At 44.0% G+C, this 18415-nt stretch overlaps 1 protein-coding gene across 2 annotated transcripts in view; it reads right to left on the bottom strand.

The window, feature by feature from the left end:
- SPATA7 (spermatogenesis associated 7) overlaps nucleotides 1–12928 on the bottom strand; it is a 74102-nt gene extending 61174 nt beyond the window's left edge. For both annotated transcript variants that reach the window (XM_059723153.1, XM_059723154.1), the window contains exon 1: nucleotides 12858–12928. In XM_059723153.1, coding sequence (XP_059579136.1) covers nucleotides 12858–12897 — 40 coding nt within the window. In that variant the 5' untranslated portion in view covers nucleotides 12898–12928. The remainder of the gene's footprint in view (nucleotides 1–12857) is intronic.
- Between the last annotated feature and the right edge of the window lie 5487 nt (nucleotides 12929–18415).

The raw sequence follows: 18415 nt of genomic DNA, 5'->3' as shown, positions 1-18415 counted from the left end.
TACCAAAGGTTGTTACCAAAATCACCTCTCTTGCTCAGTGTTCAGATCACATGAATCCCTTATATGAATTCCTCCACTGGTGTCTTTCCATATCAGGTTCGCACTTGTGAATCTCACTAACAAGGGCCTTTGTTTTTACACACTTACTTTCTCCCTTGCTTTTGTATCTTTCTCCATCCTACTTCTCTGTCTTCACTGAAACTTCCTGCCTAGTTACCACCTTCAGCCACAGTTACACTAACATTTTTCTTCACTTTCCACTGTTATACAATCACTCTGGCAATCCCCTTGGGACTAGCAGGGATAGGAGCATTACTGCACAGTACTGGCTGCTGTTGTTTAATTACATCACTTAGACATGCTCTAAACCACCATCTTGTCTGTAGTGACAAATATACCAGAAAATACTCTACCAACTAACAATAAACTTCATTAATGCAGAGTTAAGGTTGCCTGATATATTAATTTCTTAGGACTTTAGAAGCTATTAACACATACAAGTTGCTCCTTGCTATCTGGCGCCCCCTGCTGCAGCATACACATCACAAACAGCAGCATGCTGGATCTTTGCACACTTTCTTGATTATGCAGGTTCTCCACTCGGTAAATTAGCACTCTTGTTAGTTTTTCCACATGTGAGCTTTACAATCTTTGCTGTATGTTTAGTACATGCTAACCTACTGAGCAAAACTCTTTCCTAAATGTTTTCAAAATTGCTTCTCCAAAGGGGCTGTGGGTACCACATAACGGCTGGGATAAATAACAAGCAACTGAGTTGGGGGATTATCAGAGGCGTGGCTCAAGTCTCTGATGCAAGAAAGAAAATGTTGGTAGAATATGTGAAATGCTGAGGGTAATTTTTAAGGGCTGTATTTCAGGAAATGACCACAAATTTATATGACTAAACTTCCCTCAACCATGAGACAAATAAAATATCATGGCAACGGGAAGTAGGGCTAGAATGTTGTCATAGCACAAGGATTTTAGAGAATTCAGTGGTACTGGTAGTAGCACATCGATAGAAAACTGGAAGAAAAAAAATGCTAATGTAGCTATATTCTTTTCTTTCTGTTCTTCCTTCTTTCATTTTTAACCCATCTTCTGTGATGTTGTGCTGCTTGAAACAGCATCACTGATCTTGTATGCCAGCTGGCCCACGTCTTTCATTCAAATTTTCCATAAAAACAATATTTTCACAATAGCTGCCAGTGAACATGCATATTTATAATTAAAAAACAGAAATATTAAATGGAATTATTAGAATGCTAAGCATGCAACAAAAATCACTAAACCTATTAACACCCAAATGCCATCTTTCTCCTTTTATTGCCTTCATTAATGTCCTTTCCTCCCAAAAACCACTAAGGTTTGCTGATTTTGCATGGTGTCTAGGATTTACTTTAGCCCTCCAGCCTGCAAAGCACAATTATTTAGACTCAACAGGACTACTCACATGTTTGAAGTTACACTTGTTAATTTTGGAAGGATTGGAAGATAAGACAGTCTCAACCCAAGCTGCTCAAATATTACCTACAATTTTCATAATTTTGAGTCCTTTGTACTCATATTGTATAAATCCGTTAGCAGATAATATATATATATATATTCATATATGTGTACACACACACACACACACACACACACACACACATATATGTATGACTATATATATTGTAAAAGTATTTCTAACACATTATCTGAGAGAACTACAAAACCACTGGCTCATTAAGGATGGAGAAAGAGACATACTTGCAAAAATAACTGATCTGGTTCAGATCAATTATACATCTGGCTTGATTTTCAAAGGTACCCAAGGACGTATCACTCTTATGTTCTTTACTTGGAACCAGCAAGCAGTGCAGGAAATCAGCCCTTTTATTTTTAAACATTATGTTCCAGTATTGCCATCTGATAAAGAAGAACATTTTATCACCAGCAGGTGGCACACTGATAAACTGGAAGATGTTCCGTATCTTGTGTCACTCTTTCAGCTTCTCACTGTTAGTACATCTGACTTAAAAAAACTGCAACAACAATCCTCCCCCCACCCAAATCCTCCTCCCCACAGTCTACATAAGGGGTGCTCGACCCCTGACCAGTGGGTCACATCTGACCTGTAGAGCCAACCAAGGGTTTGGAAACTTGGCCTTAAGGCAGTTGTTAATAATGCTCTTCATATTTTCAAGCAATATCATTCCTGTGTGTGGAATCTAAGGGGGGAACTGTTTATGATTCTCCATCTTCTGGGAAGTGAGAACAGGCCTCAGTGATACCATTAATCCTTTTCTGTTGCTATTTCTTTGAGGGATTAAAGAATATATGCAAGAGGACAACATATATTATCCTTCCAGGAAGCAAATTGGGCAAATTCTGATTTTTCACCAAAAATAACCCAGCATTCTGTACTCAATCAATTATAGCTGAGTAATATAGTTACATTAATGTATTTGTATTGTAAATGGCAAACATATTGATTTGAAAGGACTTCTTTGAGGTGACTTTGCTGGACTTTTCGAAGGGCTCTTGGTTGGATTCTTTGAAGGGTTCTTGGCTGGAGTCTTCTCAGGAGTCTTGGCTGCAGATATTTCTGGAGTCTTGTCTGCTTTCTTAAAGAAACTATCCAACAAAGTTTGGACAGACGTTCTCCAGGGAGATGGGCAATGCAGCTACCTTGTTCGCTGGTGCCACGTCGCATTGGATCAAGTGTTGTAAACTCGAATCCAGTGTTAGAAAGTTGACACAGGGTGTCAATTTATAAATGTTATAAGTGCTAAACGTTGTAACTTGAAACACTGTAAGTTGAGGACTGCCTGTATATTCTTGAAGATAGAGAACCATGCACAAAGGTTCCTCCCTTACTTAGATTCCACACGCAGCAATGATTAAAACAAATAAAAGTGTTAAGCTCACAGCAGCATAATACCCCACCATTAGTAAATACCAATGTTTTATTGCAATTCATTATATTTTCATGTAGAGAACTATTAACAACCACTCAGTACAATCTTGTGCCTAGTGTTATAGATTCCATGCACTTCATGACAAGCTGGACATTAATTCTGTGGCAAAGCTTCTGGATTATGGATGGATACTTTAGTGTAGTGAGCCAGACCTTCTATGGCAGCTTCACTTAAAAACTGAAATGGTAAGTAAAAGTAACTTTGAGCATGAACTCCACTATCAGTACAGTTGTCTTGTCTCATTTATTATTTACTTTAATTATCCTTCCTCCATATTCCACTTTAAATGTGCCTTTTTCTGCACTGACAACTTGAATCTACCTTATACAAGTCCTGGTGTTCAAGCATCTGAGATGTCAAGCTAAATCCTTCAAAATAATCAGAAGTGAAGTAGACAATATTTCTACTTATGGTCTTCCTTAGGTCTCAGAATTAATAGCTCACTGAAAGAATGAAGCAATTCATACCTCCATACCTCTGATAACTATTATTTTCAGGCCATTGGCAGACTCAGGAAGATAATACTGAATCAGTTTATATTCTGTTCATATTTTCAAGGTTAGATTCAAAAGGTGACAAAGACTAGCAATTAAAATTCAAGAATTATTTTTTCAAGTCTAAGCCTAATGTAAGGGAAGGCAATTCTTCAGTAACTTCTGTGGCTACAGCATGGCTGGAGCACTTGGATAGTCGAGCAGTGCAGAAAGATGTTTTGTTGTGTGAAGGCGGAAAGAAGGGGAGAAAGGAACATAACTGCCTCTGTAGCAGAAAGCCCCCTTTTCCTCTTGCCTGCATTTGCTCTTCCCTCTTTGGATATGTTTCTCTTTTTCTACCTTTTCTTCCTTCCTCTCTCTTTCACTTTAAGATAAGGAATTGTGTTTTAAAATTTGTATGTGTGCATTTTGTATCTCCCCTTGTATTTTGGTATTTTTATCTATTTGTGTGCCATGGCATTTGTAGCTTATATTTTATACTACTCCTAACCTTTCAACTTTCAACTGAATGTATTTAGTTTCATAAGTAAGTTATACATTGTAACAATGTTAACAAGGGCAGGAATCAAACTGCCCTTCCCTGTATCAGGCTGGCCCCTGAAAAAGTGAGTGAATCAGTGATTGAATGTGTAACGTGACTGAATGTGTAACATAGTAGCAGACAGATATTAACACCTGGAAGCTGCAGATCAACCAACGGAAGAACTCAATAGAAGACAATATAACAACCGGGAAATCTCTAAACGTCACTGATCAAGGGCTAGAAGCCCTGGCCTGAGTTAATCAATGCCGGGGACCAACTTTTGGGCTGAATATCTCCAGATCGACCACTCCCAGAGCCCTATTCAAAATTCATCAACGGACTCCCAAACCTGCACGTACATGCGGACAACCCCTGGGGCTGACAGATGCCGTCCAGTAGCCACCGAGGTGGGGGAAGTCCCACGAGGGTCAATGACCCCTGCATTGGGCAAACCTGAAAACTGGGGAGTCACCAAAGTCTGCCAAGGACAGATAAAAGGCAGTGAAAAGTGACCCTCAGGGGCGCCCTCTTGATCTCCAACTCGACCAGACCTGTCCAGCCAGAAGGACCAGCCGGCGACCCCCTTCTGGAGGATAACACCACGCTGAAAGAAGCCTCGACTGGCCATCGACGGCAGACTCCAGCGCTTGTAGGATAGGTATACCTGACTCTGTAGCTTGCTACTGTGCGTGTGTGTGTATGTGTGTGCATGTGTGTGTGTGTGTGTGTGTGGGGACCAGCCCCAAGGTTTATGATTTAACTCATTACAGTGTTTCAGTCCGCCTAATAAACTAGAATTTTAAGGATCCCGAGTTGGACATTTGTAGCCAACACCTCTTGTCCTGAAACAACCCAGACTTATAGTCTTGTCAGAAGTCTTCCCAATGACAGGTTTCCCTCTGACTTTAGTTACTCTGAATGGCTCTCAAATGATAAATTCTTTGAGGAAAGGACCATATGTTTAGAATCAAGATTGGGATTATTTTAGCACCACAACAATATAAATTATAAATGTCTGTTTTTTTCTTTTGTTGTAGGAATGAAGGATTCTATTATAAACACCTGTGATGACTCTGAAGAAATGAAAATATAGAACTGTACTGGAAGTATTCAAACCAATTCCAGTTTGATTAAGGAGATTAAGCAGAGGTGTTCATGTGTCTAATTTTATAAACAGAAGTTTTCCTGACAATAAATACATGGATACATGAATTTGGTATATTATATATATAACTGCAATATGAATCCATACATTTCTTTCAAATCCCAGAAACAGTAGATTGCAGATAATGGGTAAATTATGCAAGGCTTCTCATACTCTGCATCCTCCCGAAGTATAGAATGTAATCTCTCTCTCTCTCTCTCTCTCTATAAGCCTTAGTCTGTCTGTCCGTAATGCTTTATTCACACTCTGAATGGTCATCTTGGCAGCCAATCAGAGTGCTTCAAGAGTGATCCGAACAGGAGACAGCATGGTGGAGTGCAACAATGATGGTGGGGACAGAAGGGACGGAGCGGGTGGGCAGCGGCGACACGGGGTGCTAGCCGAGGAGGACGGAGAGGATGGCAGGCAAGCTTCCCCCCTGCTCCCTTTGGGGTGGGGTAGGGAACAGAGCTGGGCCCACCATGCCATGGGGGCGGAGGCATGCTCACCATGGCTGGGGGTGGGGATGGGAAATGGAGTTTGGGCCCGCCGTGGTGGGGGAGGAGAGGAATGGAGATGGGCCCGCCACGGTGGGGGGGCAGGAGGGGACAGTGGGGAAGTGACCCAGACCTGAACTGCCGGAGGGGTGGGACGGGGGCGGGCCCGAAGCGGTGGTGGGAGGGGCTAGATGAGGATAGCAGGGAGCGGGAGCACAGGGCTGGAGGCTGGGCTCCATCCCTGCCAGCCCCCACATCATTCTTGATGGGCAATTTGCTAGTAAATAAATAAAATAAATAAGAAATGTCAAAAAATCAATTAGGTCATTTATATAAATTAATGTTTCTAATTTCTTCCTTTTGTGGATTTTCCTTGCAAATGCAGGAAACTGCAGCCTGAAAAGAAAAAGATTGATTCTTGATAATTTTTCCTGCCAAAATTATTTTTGTTTAAAAAATATAAAAACAAAAGTAATTTTAATGCATCTGTTATTAGTTCTTTACTTTCCCTCAATAATATTATCCCATTAATAATATGCCAGCACCACTGACACAACCAGCTCTAGTGGTGCAATGGGTTAGCATGTGGTAGTTATAAGATAGTACTGGGAAAGTGATGCCAAGGGTGAGTTCAAGCCTCCCCTAGAGCATTTGACTTTTATGAGCCACGAATGTGATGTCACAGCTGGTAAAGCAAACAAAACTCTGGCTTGCATCCATAGATGCTTCTCAAGCAAATCTCAGGATGTCGTTCTCCCGCTGTACTCGGCCTTCGTGAGGCCGCAACTGGAATACTGCATCCAATTCTGGGCTCCACAATTTAAAAAAGATGTGGAAAAGCTTGAGAGAGTCCAGAGAAAAGCCACGTGCATGACCAGAGGGCAAGAGAACGGGCCTTATGATGAGAGGGTGAGCGCCATGGGACTCTTCAGCCTGGAAAAGTGCAAGCTCAGGGGTGACTTAGTGACTGCCTGTAAGTATATAAAGGGTGTACACTAGGATCTGGGGGCCTGTTCACCAGAGCGCCCCATGGGATAACAAGGCTCAATGGTCACAAACTCCTCCAAGACCATTTTAGGCTGGACATAAGGAAAAACTTCTTTACTGTCTGAGCCCCCAAGGCCTGGAATAAACTCCCTCCAAAAGTGGTGCAAGCACCTATTCTGGGCTCTCTTAAGAAACATTTGGATGCTTATCTTGCTGGGATCCTTTGACCCTAGCTGACTTCCTGCCCCTGGGGCAAGGGGCTGGACTCGATGATCTTCTGAGGTCCCTTCCAGCCCTAATGTCTATGAATCTATAAAATATGGTCTTAAATTGCCAAGGTAGGTATTTTGCAATTTTTAACACAATTTCAGATTTTATACATTTTTCTACCATGAAGTTTTAAATATGAAATGTTCATTTTAAATGCTGAAAAATACAAGTCTACTGTCTCATTTTACATTCTTCCTATGAGAAGGACGTTAACCACAAACTCAAAAGTGATGAGCTATTGTTTTGCTATTTTTACACCAAACACAATCTTCTCATATTTTAAATGTCTACAAATCAAAAAATCTGACATACTTCAACCACACTTTACTTACTCATTCATCAAGGTTTAGAATTTGATGTTAATAAGACTTGCACTCCTAAACTACTAAGATTCTTTTGAAATCACACCTTGAACTGTTTAAATACAAGCTTCAGAGTTAAGCCTCAGATTTCTCCATTCACAATAGCTACTACATTTAAAAAAAATAAAAATACACTATTATCCCCTTACGCTGCAAACATTAACCCCTTATGTCTGCACTTTTTTCAAGCATATAAAAAGTTACACTGAAAATAAAGTGACAAAAGCTACATACCTACACACCTTTTCAGGATCAGGGCTTATTTTTCAAAACTTTTTTTGCTATAATAGATAAGACATCTAGTATTGTTATTAAAACACCATTTATTATTCAGTTCATTAAAACTTTATTCATAAATGTTAAAGCCAGAAGGGACTATATGCACATCTAGTCCGACCTCCTGCATAACACATGCCATAGAATTTCACCACGTGCTTTTCTGCGTGAAGCCCAGAACTTCAGTTACAGCAGATCTTTCAGAAAGATATCAACATGGATTTAAAGGACTCCATACAACCACATCCTTTGGCAGATTACTCCGATGGTTAATCATCATCACTGTTAAAAAACCTACACCCCTGCTTCTTCTTCTAATTTCTCTAGATAAAGCATCCAACCATTAGGATCTTTGTCTGTTACACCTTAGTTTGTTATACCTTTGTCTGCTAAGGAGTCCTTTACTATCAGAAACTCACCCTTGTGGAGGCCCTCACAGACCATAACTGTTATAGACAACCTGTTAACCTTGTCTTCAATAAAGTAAACAAGTTGAGCCTCCTTGGTCTCTCATTGGAAGACTGTTTTTCTCTTCTCACATCTATCTTTTCACTCTTTGCTGCACCCTTTTCAATTGGTTGAATTGTAAGCTCCAAAACTGGACAGAATATGCTAGTAATGGTCTTATGGTAATAACAATATAGTGGTATTGGCACTGCCCTACTTCTACTCAACATCCTCCTTCTGGTACACTCATCAATTGCATTTACCTTTGGAGCAATTACATTGCACTAGACAGTCATGTTCAATTGACTATTCAAAATCACTAATAAAGACTAGATGCAAAACAGATGATTTCCTATTGACTCAGAAATGATGAGTCAATAGGAAATCCTAGGAATAGGGAAGTTCTTAAAATCCCTTCCCTCTGTGCAGCATAGGTGGACTGACCTGGACTGGTCTACCCACTTGGAGACAGCCCAGAATTGTCATCTTAATGTATGCTTGTAAGCCTTTCTTTCAAAAATGAAACCAGCATAATGCCCCTACTCCCCTGCCTCTTTCTTTTTTTAAACAGCCTGAGGAAGAAGTGGTGGTGGCTGTGGAGCTTCTCTTATTTAATGCAATAACTTAGTAGATCACCCAGGATCTGAAAAATCCAGATTCAAATTCCCACTTTTTCTCAGGGGATTCAAACTCTCATACCCCCACTCCTTGAAGTGTGCACTAGCCATCAGGCTATATGTAACACTGAAGTGTGGACACTCCTTCACTCCTCCTGCTGAAGTTGTGTCACAGTGAAGAAATGAACTCAAGATTCATTAATAGTCTACAGCAAGACAGCTAAAGACAGCATAACTATAGTCTTGTGGTTGGAGTACTCATCTGGGAGAAATGTCATGTATTCCTGTTCCTGCTCCTATTACTATTCATACCAGAGGAGGCCAACCTTTAGTTTAGAAACACATGTGGCTTGCAAAGCAGTTGTACCTTTCAAAAGCCCACTGAATACATGGGTTAAAATGTACATTTCTAAAGGGTCAAGATGGCACAAGCCTGCTACAAATGTCACATCCTCCATGTGCACAGTTAATGTTCATTCAGCTGCACTTACGTCTTATTCTGAAATAGATTTAGGGTCTTGAACAAGGTGGCTCTTGTCCGTGCATTTTATTTGATGACTCCTTAATGTAAAATGTAAAGACTCCTTAGAGTAGGACTGTCTTCATCATTAACCACCATTCCACTACGGATGTAAATATCGTTTAAAAATTATCTCTTTAACCTCCTCTAATTATATTGGTTAAATGGTTAACTGATAACAAGGGATCCTAGTTTTTTTCTGTTTAAAAATCCCAAATTATCTGATTTAAAAAAAGGAGGAAAAGGGAGGAAACTCCAAAATGGGACCAAGTGGGATGATGTTAGGACCTGGCTGCTGTTGCAGCTGCCACTTCTCCCCACTGCCCTGGCTACAGCACTGGCAAAATTCCCCATCAGCCCGGCTGTGGTGCCAAATCCTCCTGCTCTGTGGGCTGGATCCTTAGAGATTGGATCCTGGAGACTGGACAAACACCTGGCTGGGGTCATCTGACCCCAGCACTCTTTCCTGCCCAGGGCAGGGGGTTGGACTCAATGATCTAATAGGTCCCTTCCTACCCTAAAATCTATGAAATCTATGAAATATAAGCACATTGGGCAGTGTTCCAGTCTCACTGCTGCACATGACAAAACTCTCATTGATTATCATAGTACAAAGAACACAACTTCAATGCAGTTAACTGTATGATTTAATCTGACATCCATCATCTGCTGGACAAATTTTACTCATTTTCTGGACTTTTTGAAATACAACTTGATGAATTCCATGATATTGACACAATACAAATATGAAACAAAAAGCAATAATGCTGTCAATGGAACAATTTGTATCTTGATTCTGATATAAATTTAAGAACTCTGCTGAATGGTGATGGGATTATTCATGGTCAAACTGGGTGCACTCTTAAAAAAATGTTTTGCCTTTCACCTGATAAATAGGCATAGATGTTCCTCCCTCCCCTGCCCCAATGGGACACACTATTCTCCAAGTTGCGGGATAATCTTTCAAACATAACCTCTAAGACTATTTTTCCTCCTTAGAGACCAGTAAGTCATTATTTTTCAGTTTGCCTGATTGGTAAATAGGCGTTTTGGACAATTTCAACTAAGGATGTAAAAGGTTAAACAGTTAAACGGTAATTATATTTATACTGTTTGTCATTTCCCATTTACCTCCTGGCTTGGTACTGCCCACTGTTGGGGGAGTGGCTCCAGCAGGGCCTGCCTGGGAGGCAGCGTGGATCTGGGCTGCAGCACTGTGCGGCTGCTATGGCAGGGAGGTAATTAACAGTTACCTGGGGGAGCAAAACTGGGCAAAGCTGCGTGGCAGAGCCATCAGGGTTTAAAAGACTGCTTAACTGATATAATTAGAGGAGAGTAAATGGGTAATTTTTTTAACAATATTTACATCCCTAATTTCAACCTCTGAAAAATTCAGACTAGCCTCATGATATGACCCTTTGCTCCAATTTAAAAACTATTTTCTGGGCTATCCAGTGGAATACTGAAGGAGAATAGGAAGGTTGTTGGTCATAGCTGCATATTAATATCTTGAGTGCCCTTCAGTTAGATTGGGCAGACTCTGCATGTGTTGTGGAAAGAAACTGAAAGGCCTGGCGTTATTTCTGAATAAATCAAGTATTAATGTTATGTTTGGTACACTTTGAGACCTCTTAAAATTACATCAATAGCCCAGCAACATCCTTGTGGTAATGAAATGATGCCTGCGTTGTAGTAACATGACAATAACATGGTATTTATGTGTCATTGATTAGCAATGAGCCTATTATTTGATCATTATTCAGAAATGTGCCAAGTACAGAAGATACAAGATCAACAACCTTATGAAGACCACTAGCTTTAAATAATAAAGTTGCTTTAGGACTATCATATTTCTTATATGCCCATAAATGACATGAATCTGTGATTGGCTGGCTTCTGGACTCACTGCAGTGAATAATTACTGGGTTTAATTCTCCACTGAGAATTTAGAGGGAAGTGAACCATGTACATTTAAAATTAATCTTAGAAAATAAAAAGGAACAATTTGTCCATATTTTAACAGAATTACACTTTTTTCTGGGACAAGAAACCCTACTTTTATTTGAACTTTGCAGAGTCATATTACATACAGGCCAGCACAAAGAAAACCACCTGAAAGATAGCTCCCTGCACACAAAACATTGAATAATATGACATAACTAAGGGCACTACTTTAAACCTCGACCATTGCTCAGGATTCCTATTGGCATCAACAGAAACTCGCAGAAGCAGGAGTTACACAAGCAAGTTCTACTGGACCCTGAAGAAATGCTAAGTCTTATTTATCTGGCTAAGGTTAATGGAAAGCCAGTACCTTAAGAATCCTTCCTAACCATCCACTGAAACAAATATTTTGAGGATGAAGGGCCGCCTCCAAGGGGAAGGTCTCTAAGAGGGTCTTTTTCATAGTGAGTAATCTGACAAGTGAAACAGTGTAAAGTGTCTTCATGGAGGCTCTTACACTGCATTAGTAGGAGTGTTGCCAGCAGATACAGGGAAGTGATGATTCCCCTCTATTTGGCACTGGTGAGGCCGCATCTGGAGTGCTTCGTTCAGTTTTGAGCCCCCCATTGCAGAAAGGATGTGAACAAATTGGAGAGAGATCAACAGAGGGCAACAAAATGAGGGCTGGGGCACATGACTGCTGAAGAGAGGCTGAGGAACTGGGCTTATTTAGTGAAGGGAAGAGAAGGGAAGAGAGAAAGGATTTAATAGCAGCCTTCAACTACCAGAAGGGAGTTCGAAAGAGGATGCAGCTGGACTGTTTTCAGTGGTGGCAGATGACGGAACAAGGAGCAATGGTCTGAAGCTGCAGCAAGGGAAGTTTAGGATAGATATTAGGAAAAACTTCCTCACTAGGAGGGTAGTAAAGCACTGGAACAGGCTACCCAGAGAGGGTGCTATCTTTACATCCTTGGAGGCTTTTAAAACCTGGCTAGACAAAGCCCTGGCTGCGACGATCTAGTCAGGAGTGGTCCTGCCTTGAGTAGGGGGTTGGACTAGATGTCACCTCCTGAGGTCCCTTCCAACACTAATTTTCTATGATTCTTATGGCATGAATCTTGGCCCCAAAAGAAGACTTTCCCCCTCGGAACTTCACTATTCTAAGCTTTATAAAGATCTCCAAACGGTGCCCCTCCGTTCCCAACCCATCTCTCTACTGCCACGAGTCACCGCTCTCGGCAGACTGCAGCGGACACCCCGCTCTGTGACCTGGGCAGCCGCACCTCGTCCCTGCACACGGGCCCGGTGGGTCCAGGCTCTGACACGACCGCGTGGCTGGGAAGGACGCGGCGCCAGGGCCTCACGCTGCCCTCACTGCCCGGCCGCCACCAAGAGCGGCCAGGAAGGGAGCGGGGCGGCCTGGCCCCCGCGAGCCGCTACCAGGGGCTGCAGGGCGGGGTGTGTCAGGGGCCGCAGCCCGGCGCGCTGCACAGCGGCATTCACAAGACAGAGGCGGGGATGTGGGCTGGGAGCCGCCGCGGGGCCTCTCCCGGTTCTCTGCGACAGGAAAACCGCCCCGTTTCCTGGGGCCAAGAAAGGGCGCGCGGCCAATGCGCAGGGGCAGCTGGCGCGGCCCGAGGGGGGAGGGAGGGCCCGGACACCCGCCGCAGGGACGGGGCTGCGGGGCCGGCTGCGTCCCCAGGGTCGGGCCCGCGCCCGTCCGCGCCGCCTCCCCCCCGCCACCGGGCCCGGCGTCGGCCCCGCAGGGGCCGCTGCTGAGCCTGGTCCCGACCCGGCCCGGCCCGGCCCCGCGCACCTGGGCTCCTGCCGCCGCCGCCCTCCATCCGGACGCCCATGCTCGCCGCGCCCGGCCCAGCCCGGCCTGGCCCTGCCCGCCTCCCCCTCCGCGGGGCGGGGCCGGGTTGCCGTGGCGACGGGGACGTCGCCGCAGAGTCGCGTCCTGGCCCCGGCCCGGAGGGCAGCGGCGCCCGGGGCAGCGGGCCAGGCCTGGGCGCTCGGCTCGCCCGCGCCTTTCCCTGGGGACAGCCCCCCCCCCGGTGAACCGGGTCGTACATGTGGACCGGCCACACGTGCAAAGTCATGATCAAATGGTTTAAAAAAATAAGAAAGCCAACCAGCTACCAAGCTAGGGCTTGAAAATGTGTCCCGGCGCTAGAGCCGGTTTCCTTTGGCCGGGTAGCGGGGCCCTTTTCAAAACAAACAGCCCTGCCAAAAGAAGCAGTAGGGGTAGCCCCTTGGAAAGACTGGCGGGGTTGCAGAGAGAGATCCTGAGGCTCATGCCGCTCTCTTGGTTTCTGCCCGCCCCCCCAAGCTGTTTAACCTGGGTTTTCCTTTGTAAGTGCTGTATATTGTTTCCCCGCCGGGGGAGGAGGTCTTCGGGCATTGCTCAGCAACTCAGCAGATTCCCATGCCTCCAACAGAGGTGAAGCTTAGAGCAGAAACCTGGGAGCCAGGCTTCAATAGTACTGAGTTGTATTCCTGCTCCTGACTCATTATTTTGTGACCCTGGATGAAGCATTAAAACTTCTTTGGCTCAGTTTCTTTGGCAGCAAAATGAGTTTAATGATATCTAACCTCACATGGTGTTGTGGGGTGTCTGAGCTCAGAAGAGGAAAATGCTCTAGAATAGAAATTTCTCGAAAAAAGAAGAGAAAGAAAGAATGATGATTCCTTCCATTCCCCACCTGCCTCCTCCTGCTATGTCATTAAGACTTATGAGCTCCTTTTCTAATCCTAAGATATTTGAAACACCTCCAAACCTCTATGATACTATATATACCATAAGGATAAAAAGTACTATTTTATAATTAACCTCAGTAACATGATGACAAAATGAACTATTTTCTTTGCCACTTTCTATTGTCAGTGAGACAAAAACCGTGCCAGATTAAAATTCTGGTTCTCTCCATAGTTAGCCTTGTTCTGTCCTTAAAGTGTTGAGCAAAAGGAGTTTTTTGTAATTATCTCACCTGTAGGAAATATTTAAAAGGTGATTTTTATGTAAGGAAGCTTTATAGATATTGCTCATAGTTCTGTAACTATAATAGCTCTATTTATTTGTAACTGAAATAGCAGTTCAGCCAGTGAGACTGCAGCCAACAAGACCAACACTCTCCTTCTTTCCCAAAGCCAGAATAAGGTGGTTTTACAAGAGGATTCTCACTGTGGGCCCAAGGGACACCAGTCTCTATGTCCTGAACCACCACTGGAGATGGTGTGGCTACTACTGCTGTCTTTGTATTGCAAGGTTCCCCCTACCTGGGGTGAGTGAGTGGCTGGAAAATCTCTCAGGTCTCGGATCTACTTAGCAGGTCTCCACCTTTTCTCCTGTACCCTTCTACACCACTTGGGATGAAGCCCCTGCAGGACATGGGTTTCACACAGATTCACAGAAGTTTAGGGCTGGAAGGGACTTCCTGTGATCATCGGGTCCAGCCCCCTGCTCTGGGCAGGAGACTGCTGGGGTCAAATAACCCCAGCAACATGTGTGTCCAGTCTCCTTTTGAAGATCTCCAGGGTAGATGCCTTCACCACCCCCGCTGGGAGTCTATTCCAGAGTCTCTGAAAATATTTGATGCAGGCTTCTGTCAAAGAAAGAATTTTGATACCCAAAGACACCTGCCTGTCTCTCCTGGTGCTGATAAATCACAATGTTTCTTTTACCTTTTGGTCCTTCTACAGTCAAGAAACTTCCCTAGAACACCAGGAAACTTCCCTGGAACGGTTAACATGGAGAGGAAGTCACAGTGTTTAGCAAGAAAAGCTGTTATAATGTAGGTGCTATCTATTGTACCATTCAACTTTCAGCCCCTGCACCCCCAGAGTAGAGTGATTAGTTGGACTAATAGCAAGATTATGGATAAGAGTCTAAGTCGTAAATGCCTGTTTTACTACCTCAGAGATGTTTACACATATGCCAGAGGGATAAGGATGAAATGAAACTCCAATTCTGTAAGTAAGAAATAACCAAGGCATAATTTATTGGCTGACCCAGTCCAAAAAAGTTGATAAATGACCCTGATTAAATCAGAGCTGTTTAGATTAATGCCATAACTGCTTTGCAATATTACTGTGCTACATTAAAATCACCTGAACACGAGATGTCACAGGGACATGGAAAGAAAAGGAATGTTAATTATAAAAGAAATATATTTGTCCTCAAGCATTTCCTTCCTACCATCCAAAAAAGATTATAGAGTATGAAATTAATATACCTTTTCTGCAGATCACTTACTTTCCTAGCATCACTGAAAAAGTGTGTGAATGAAACTGAAATAATTCAAAGTCATTCCAAAAACAAAGGGTAGGAGAATAAGTACCATGAGTCCCAAACTCCCATTAACTTAAAGGAACATATAAGCAGGGTGACCATAAGAAAATCTGGGACATCCAGGACACTGCCCTCCCTCCCACCCCGCTCCCAAGTCAGTGGTGCTGTTACAGGTTGTGGCAGAGGCCGGCAAGTAGAGACATGGGCACAGTCCGGCAGGGAGGCGTTGCTGCCTGGCACACAATGCCACTCCACAATTCTGGGTGGGACTTCTCTTTAAATTTTGACCAACTGGTTGGGACCAGTCTATGAAATCCAGGACTGTTCCAGACAAACCAGGATGACTGTCCCAGCCAAACCACCCTACATATAAATGATCATACTGGATCAGACCAGTGGTCCATCTGGTCCAAAATTCTTTCTTTGACAGAAGCCTGCATCAAATATTTTCAGAGAATGGTACAAGAAACCCTACAACAGGCAGTTATAGAATGAGTTATCCAAAAAAGAAGTTCCTTCCTAACCCCTATCAGTTAGTGGTAGTTAACTTATGCCTGAAAAATGGAGACTTTATTTTCTTGTACACAACACACACCTTTAAAAAAAAAAACAGGTGTTGGAAATTGAGGTGCATATTATAAGTGAGGAACTATGGTTATGACAGTTTCTGCCACTTAAGCTTTTGTCTGATAGAAACAAAAGCGACTGTACACAATCCACAGAGAGCAGAAGAGTGAGCAGGCTCAGCTCCCTAGCTGCTCTACTCCGTTATTTACTACAAGGAAGGATCTTTTTTTCCTTCATTCTGCCTTTCAAAAGCAGGGTGCATGTCTTATTCCAGAGTGTGTTGTATACAAGAAAATTCAGTATTTAAATCACTTTTGTATTTGCTTTGTTGTATCACTGGGTAGTCTCAGTAGCTATGCAAATATCCAATATTTTTTGGAAAACTGCCAAACTCCTGGCTTCTGTTATATACTGTAGCATTAACTTCTTTGGGCTAATTGTGTAGAAATGTTTCCTTTGATCTGGTTTAAACTTGCTGGGGAAAGGCAGAAAAGGAAGTGTATTCCTTGCACTTCGAAGCTGTTGGGACCGTCAGTCTGTCTATCAAATTCTTCCTAATGTGCTTAATTCCCATGGTATTCCAGCACTTTTATGAGCCATAATGTCATAAATACCCTGCACTTTGTCAGAGCTAAGTCTTACGCTGGAGAATTGCAGTGTGCACTGCTTTGTCTTACATGTTATATTTCTTCTGGCTATGAAAGTGATGATGTCACAGAGAATATCCATCATGCTGGCTTTTCAGTGCAGACTCAATGCGCATATTCAGGAAGCCTCAAAAAGCTTCAAAGAGGTCACACTTTTCCTTCTCTATAAGGCAGGTTCTTGATTATTTGTTAAATCATTAATCTGGGAAAGAACCAAAGGAAATTAGTTGTCAAAATCCTATTAATTTCAATCAAATTTGGCTACTTAACTGCTTTAGACTCCATAGAAAATCTCAGTTTGAAGACTTAGCCCTTTATATTGTGAAAATGGAGGTTGCTTTAATATGATTTCAGTTTCAGTTACCTACACATAATACAGAAAATTTAAAGACGAGATTAGTTGCTACAGAGCATCAAAAGAAATGGTCATGAAACATGTATAGCATTAAGTTAGAGCAGGGGGTCAACCTGTTGGCAGGCATGCCACAAATTAGCCCTGTACCTTCCCCAAGTGCCACTCTGATCCCTTCCTCTGCCCGATCTGCTCTGTTCTCTACTCCCTACTCTGTGCTCCCTGTCTGATCTCCTGCTCTGTTTTCTGCTCCCTGCCATGTAACCCTGTCTCATCTCCTGCTCTGCTTTCTACTTCCTTCCTTGTCTGTTGCTGGTCTGCCCATTGGTGATGTGTAGGGAGTGCATGTGGGTGCACATGCACCCCCTGAGATCGGCCGTGTGCCCCCTAGAAGTGCCAGCCATGAAACCAGGAGTGCAGTGCTACTGCTCGGCGATTGGCCACTGGGGGATTCCCCCCCCCTTGTCAATCTGGTGCCCTGCCAGATTTGGGAGGCACCAGTCACCCATGGCTATGCCTGTGCCCTCCCTGATATGCTGCATGCTAGGCCTGTGCAAAGCAGCTAGTGTTCACTTTGGATTCGGCTGATTTGGGGGACAGTGATTTGATTTGGCGATTTGAATCACTGTCCTGAATTGATTTGACTGAATCTCTGAATTGGACAGGACCTTCTCCATCCCCAGCCCTCCCCCCCTGCCACTCCCTCCCCCTCCATGGCTGCCCTGCCCAGCCCCATCTCCCAGCTCTTTAAAAAAAAAAAAAGCTCTGACTCACCGGCTCCTGCCAGGCGGGGGGCAATCCCTGCTGCCCCCCACTACCCCGTGTTGTGTTGGGGGCTCTTCCATGAGCCCCCATCCCCCACCCGCTCTCCCAGCCCCAGCTACTTGCTCTTTAAAATGAAAAAAGCCCCCATTCACCAACTGCTGCCAGGTGGGGGGGGCGATCCCTGGGGATGATTCCCGCTGCCCCCTACTGCCCCACGCTATGTGGGGGGCTCTGCCTTGAGCCCCCGACCCTTGCTCACTCTCCTAGCCCCTCCCCCATGGCTGCCCCACCCAGCCCCAGCATCCCAGCTCTTTAAAACAAAAAACCGAAAAAAACCCATACTCACTGCCACGAGTCCCCAAAGCCCCTACGGCCACTGCAGCAGCCAGTGAGTAGGGGCTTTTCTTTTTTTTTTTAAAGAGCCAGGAGCTAGGGCCCAGTGGGGCAGCCATGGGGGGGAGGAGGGGGCTGGAAGAGCAGGCGGGGGCTTGGGGGTGCTCAGGAGTGCTAGGGGAGCAGGCAGGGGATGGGGCCTGGGGGGGGTCCTCCCATGGTCCCCTTCCGCCTTCTCCAGCTCCCCCTCCCCTGATCCCTACTTACCAGCATGTAGTCCAGGTCCAGCTTCGTGCAGCAGCCAGCGGGTACTGCCCAAATCTCCAAAGCTTTCCAAATCTTTTCCAAATCAATTTGGAGAGCTGCAAATCCATTTGGACCTTTTTATTGGTCTTCTGGTTCAATTCAGATTCGGAGAT

The sequence above is a fragment of the Alligator mississippiensis genome, chromosome 2 (assembly GCF_030867095.1).
Source record: "Alligator mississippiensis isolate rAllMis1 chromosome 2, rAllMis1, whole genome shotgun sequence".
Taxonomy (NCBI): Eukaryota; Metazoa; Chordata; order Crocodylia; family Alligatoridae; genus Alligator; species Alligator mississippiensis.
The sequence above is the reverse complement of the archived record's forward strand: the minus strand, read 5'-3'. Positions and strand labels throughout refer to the sequence as shown.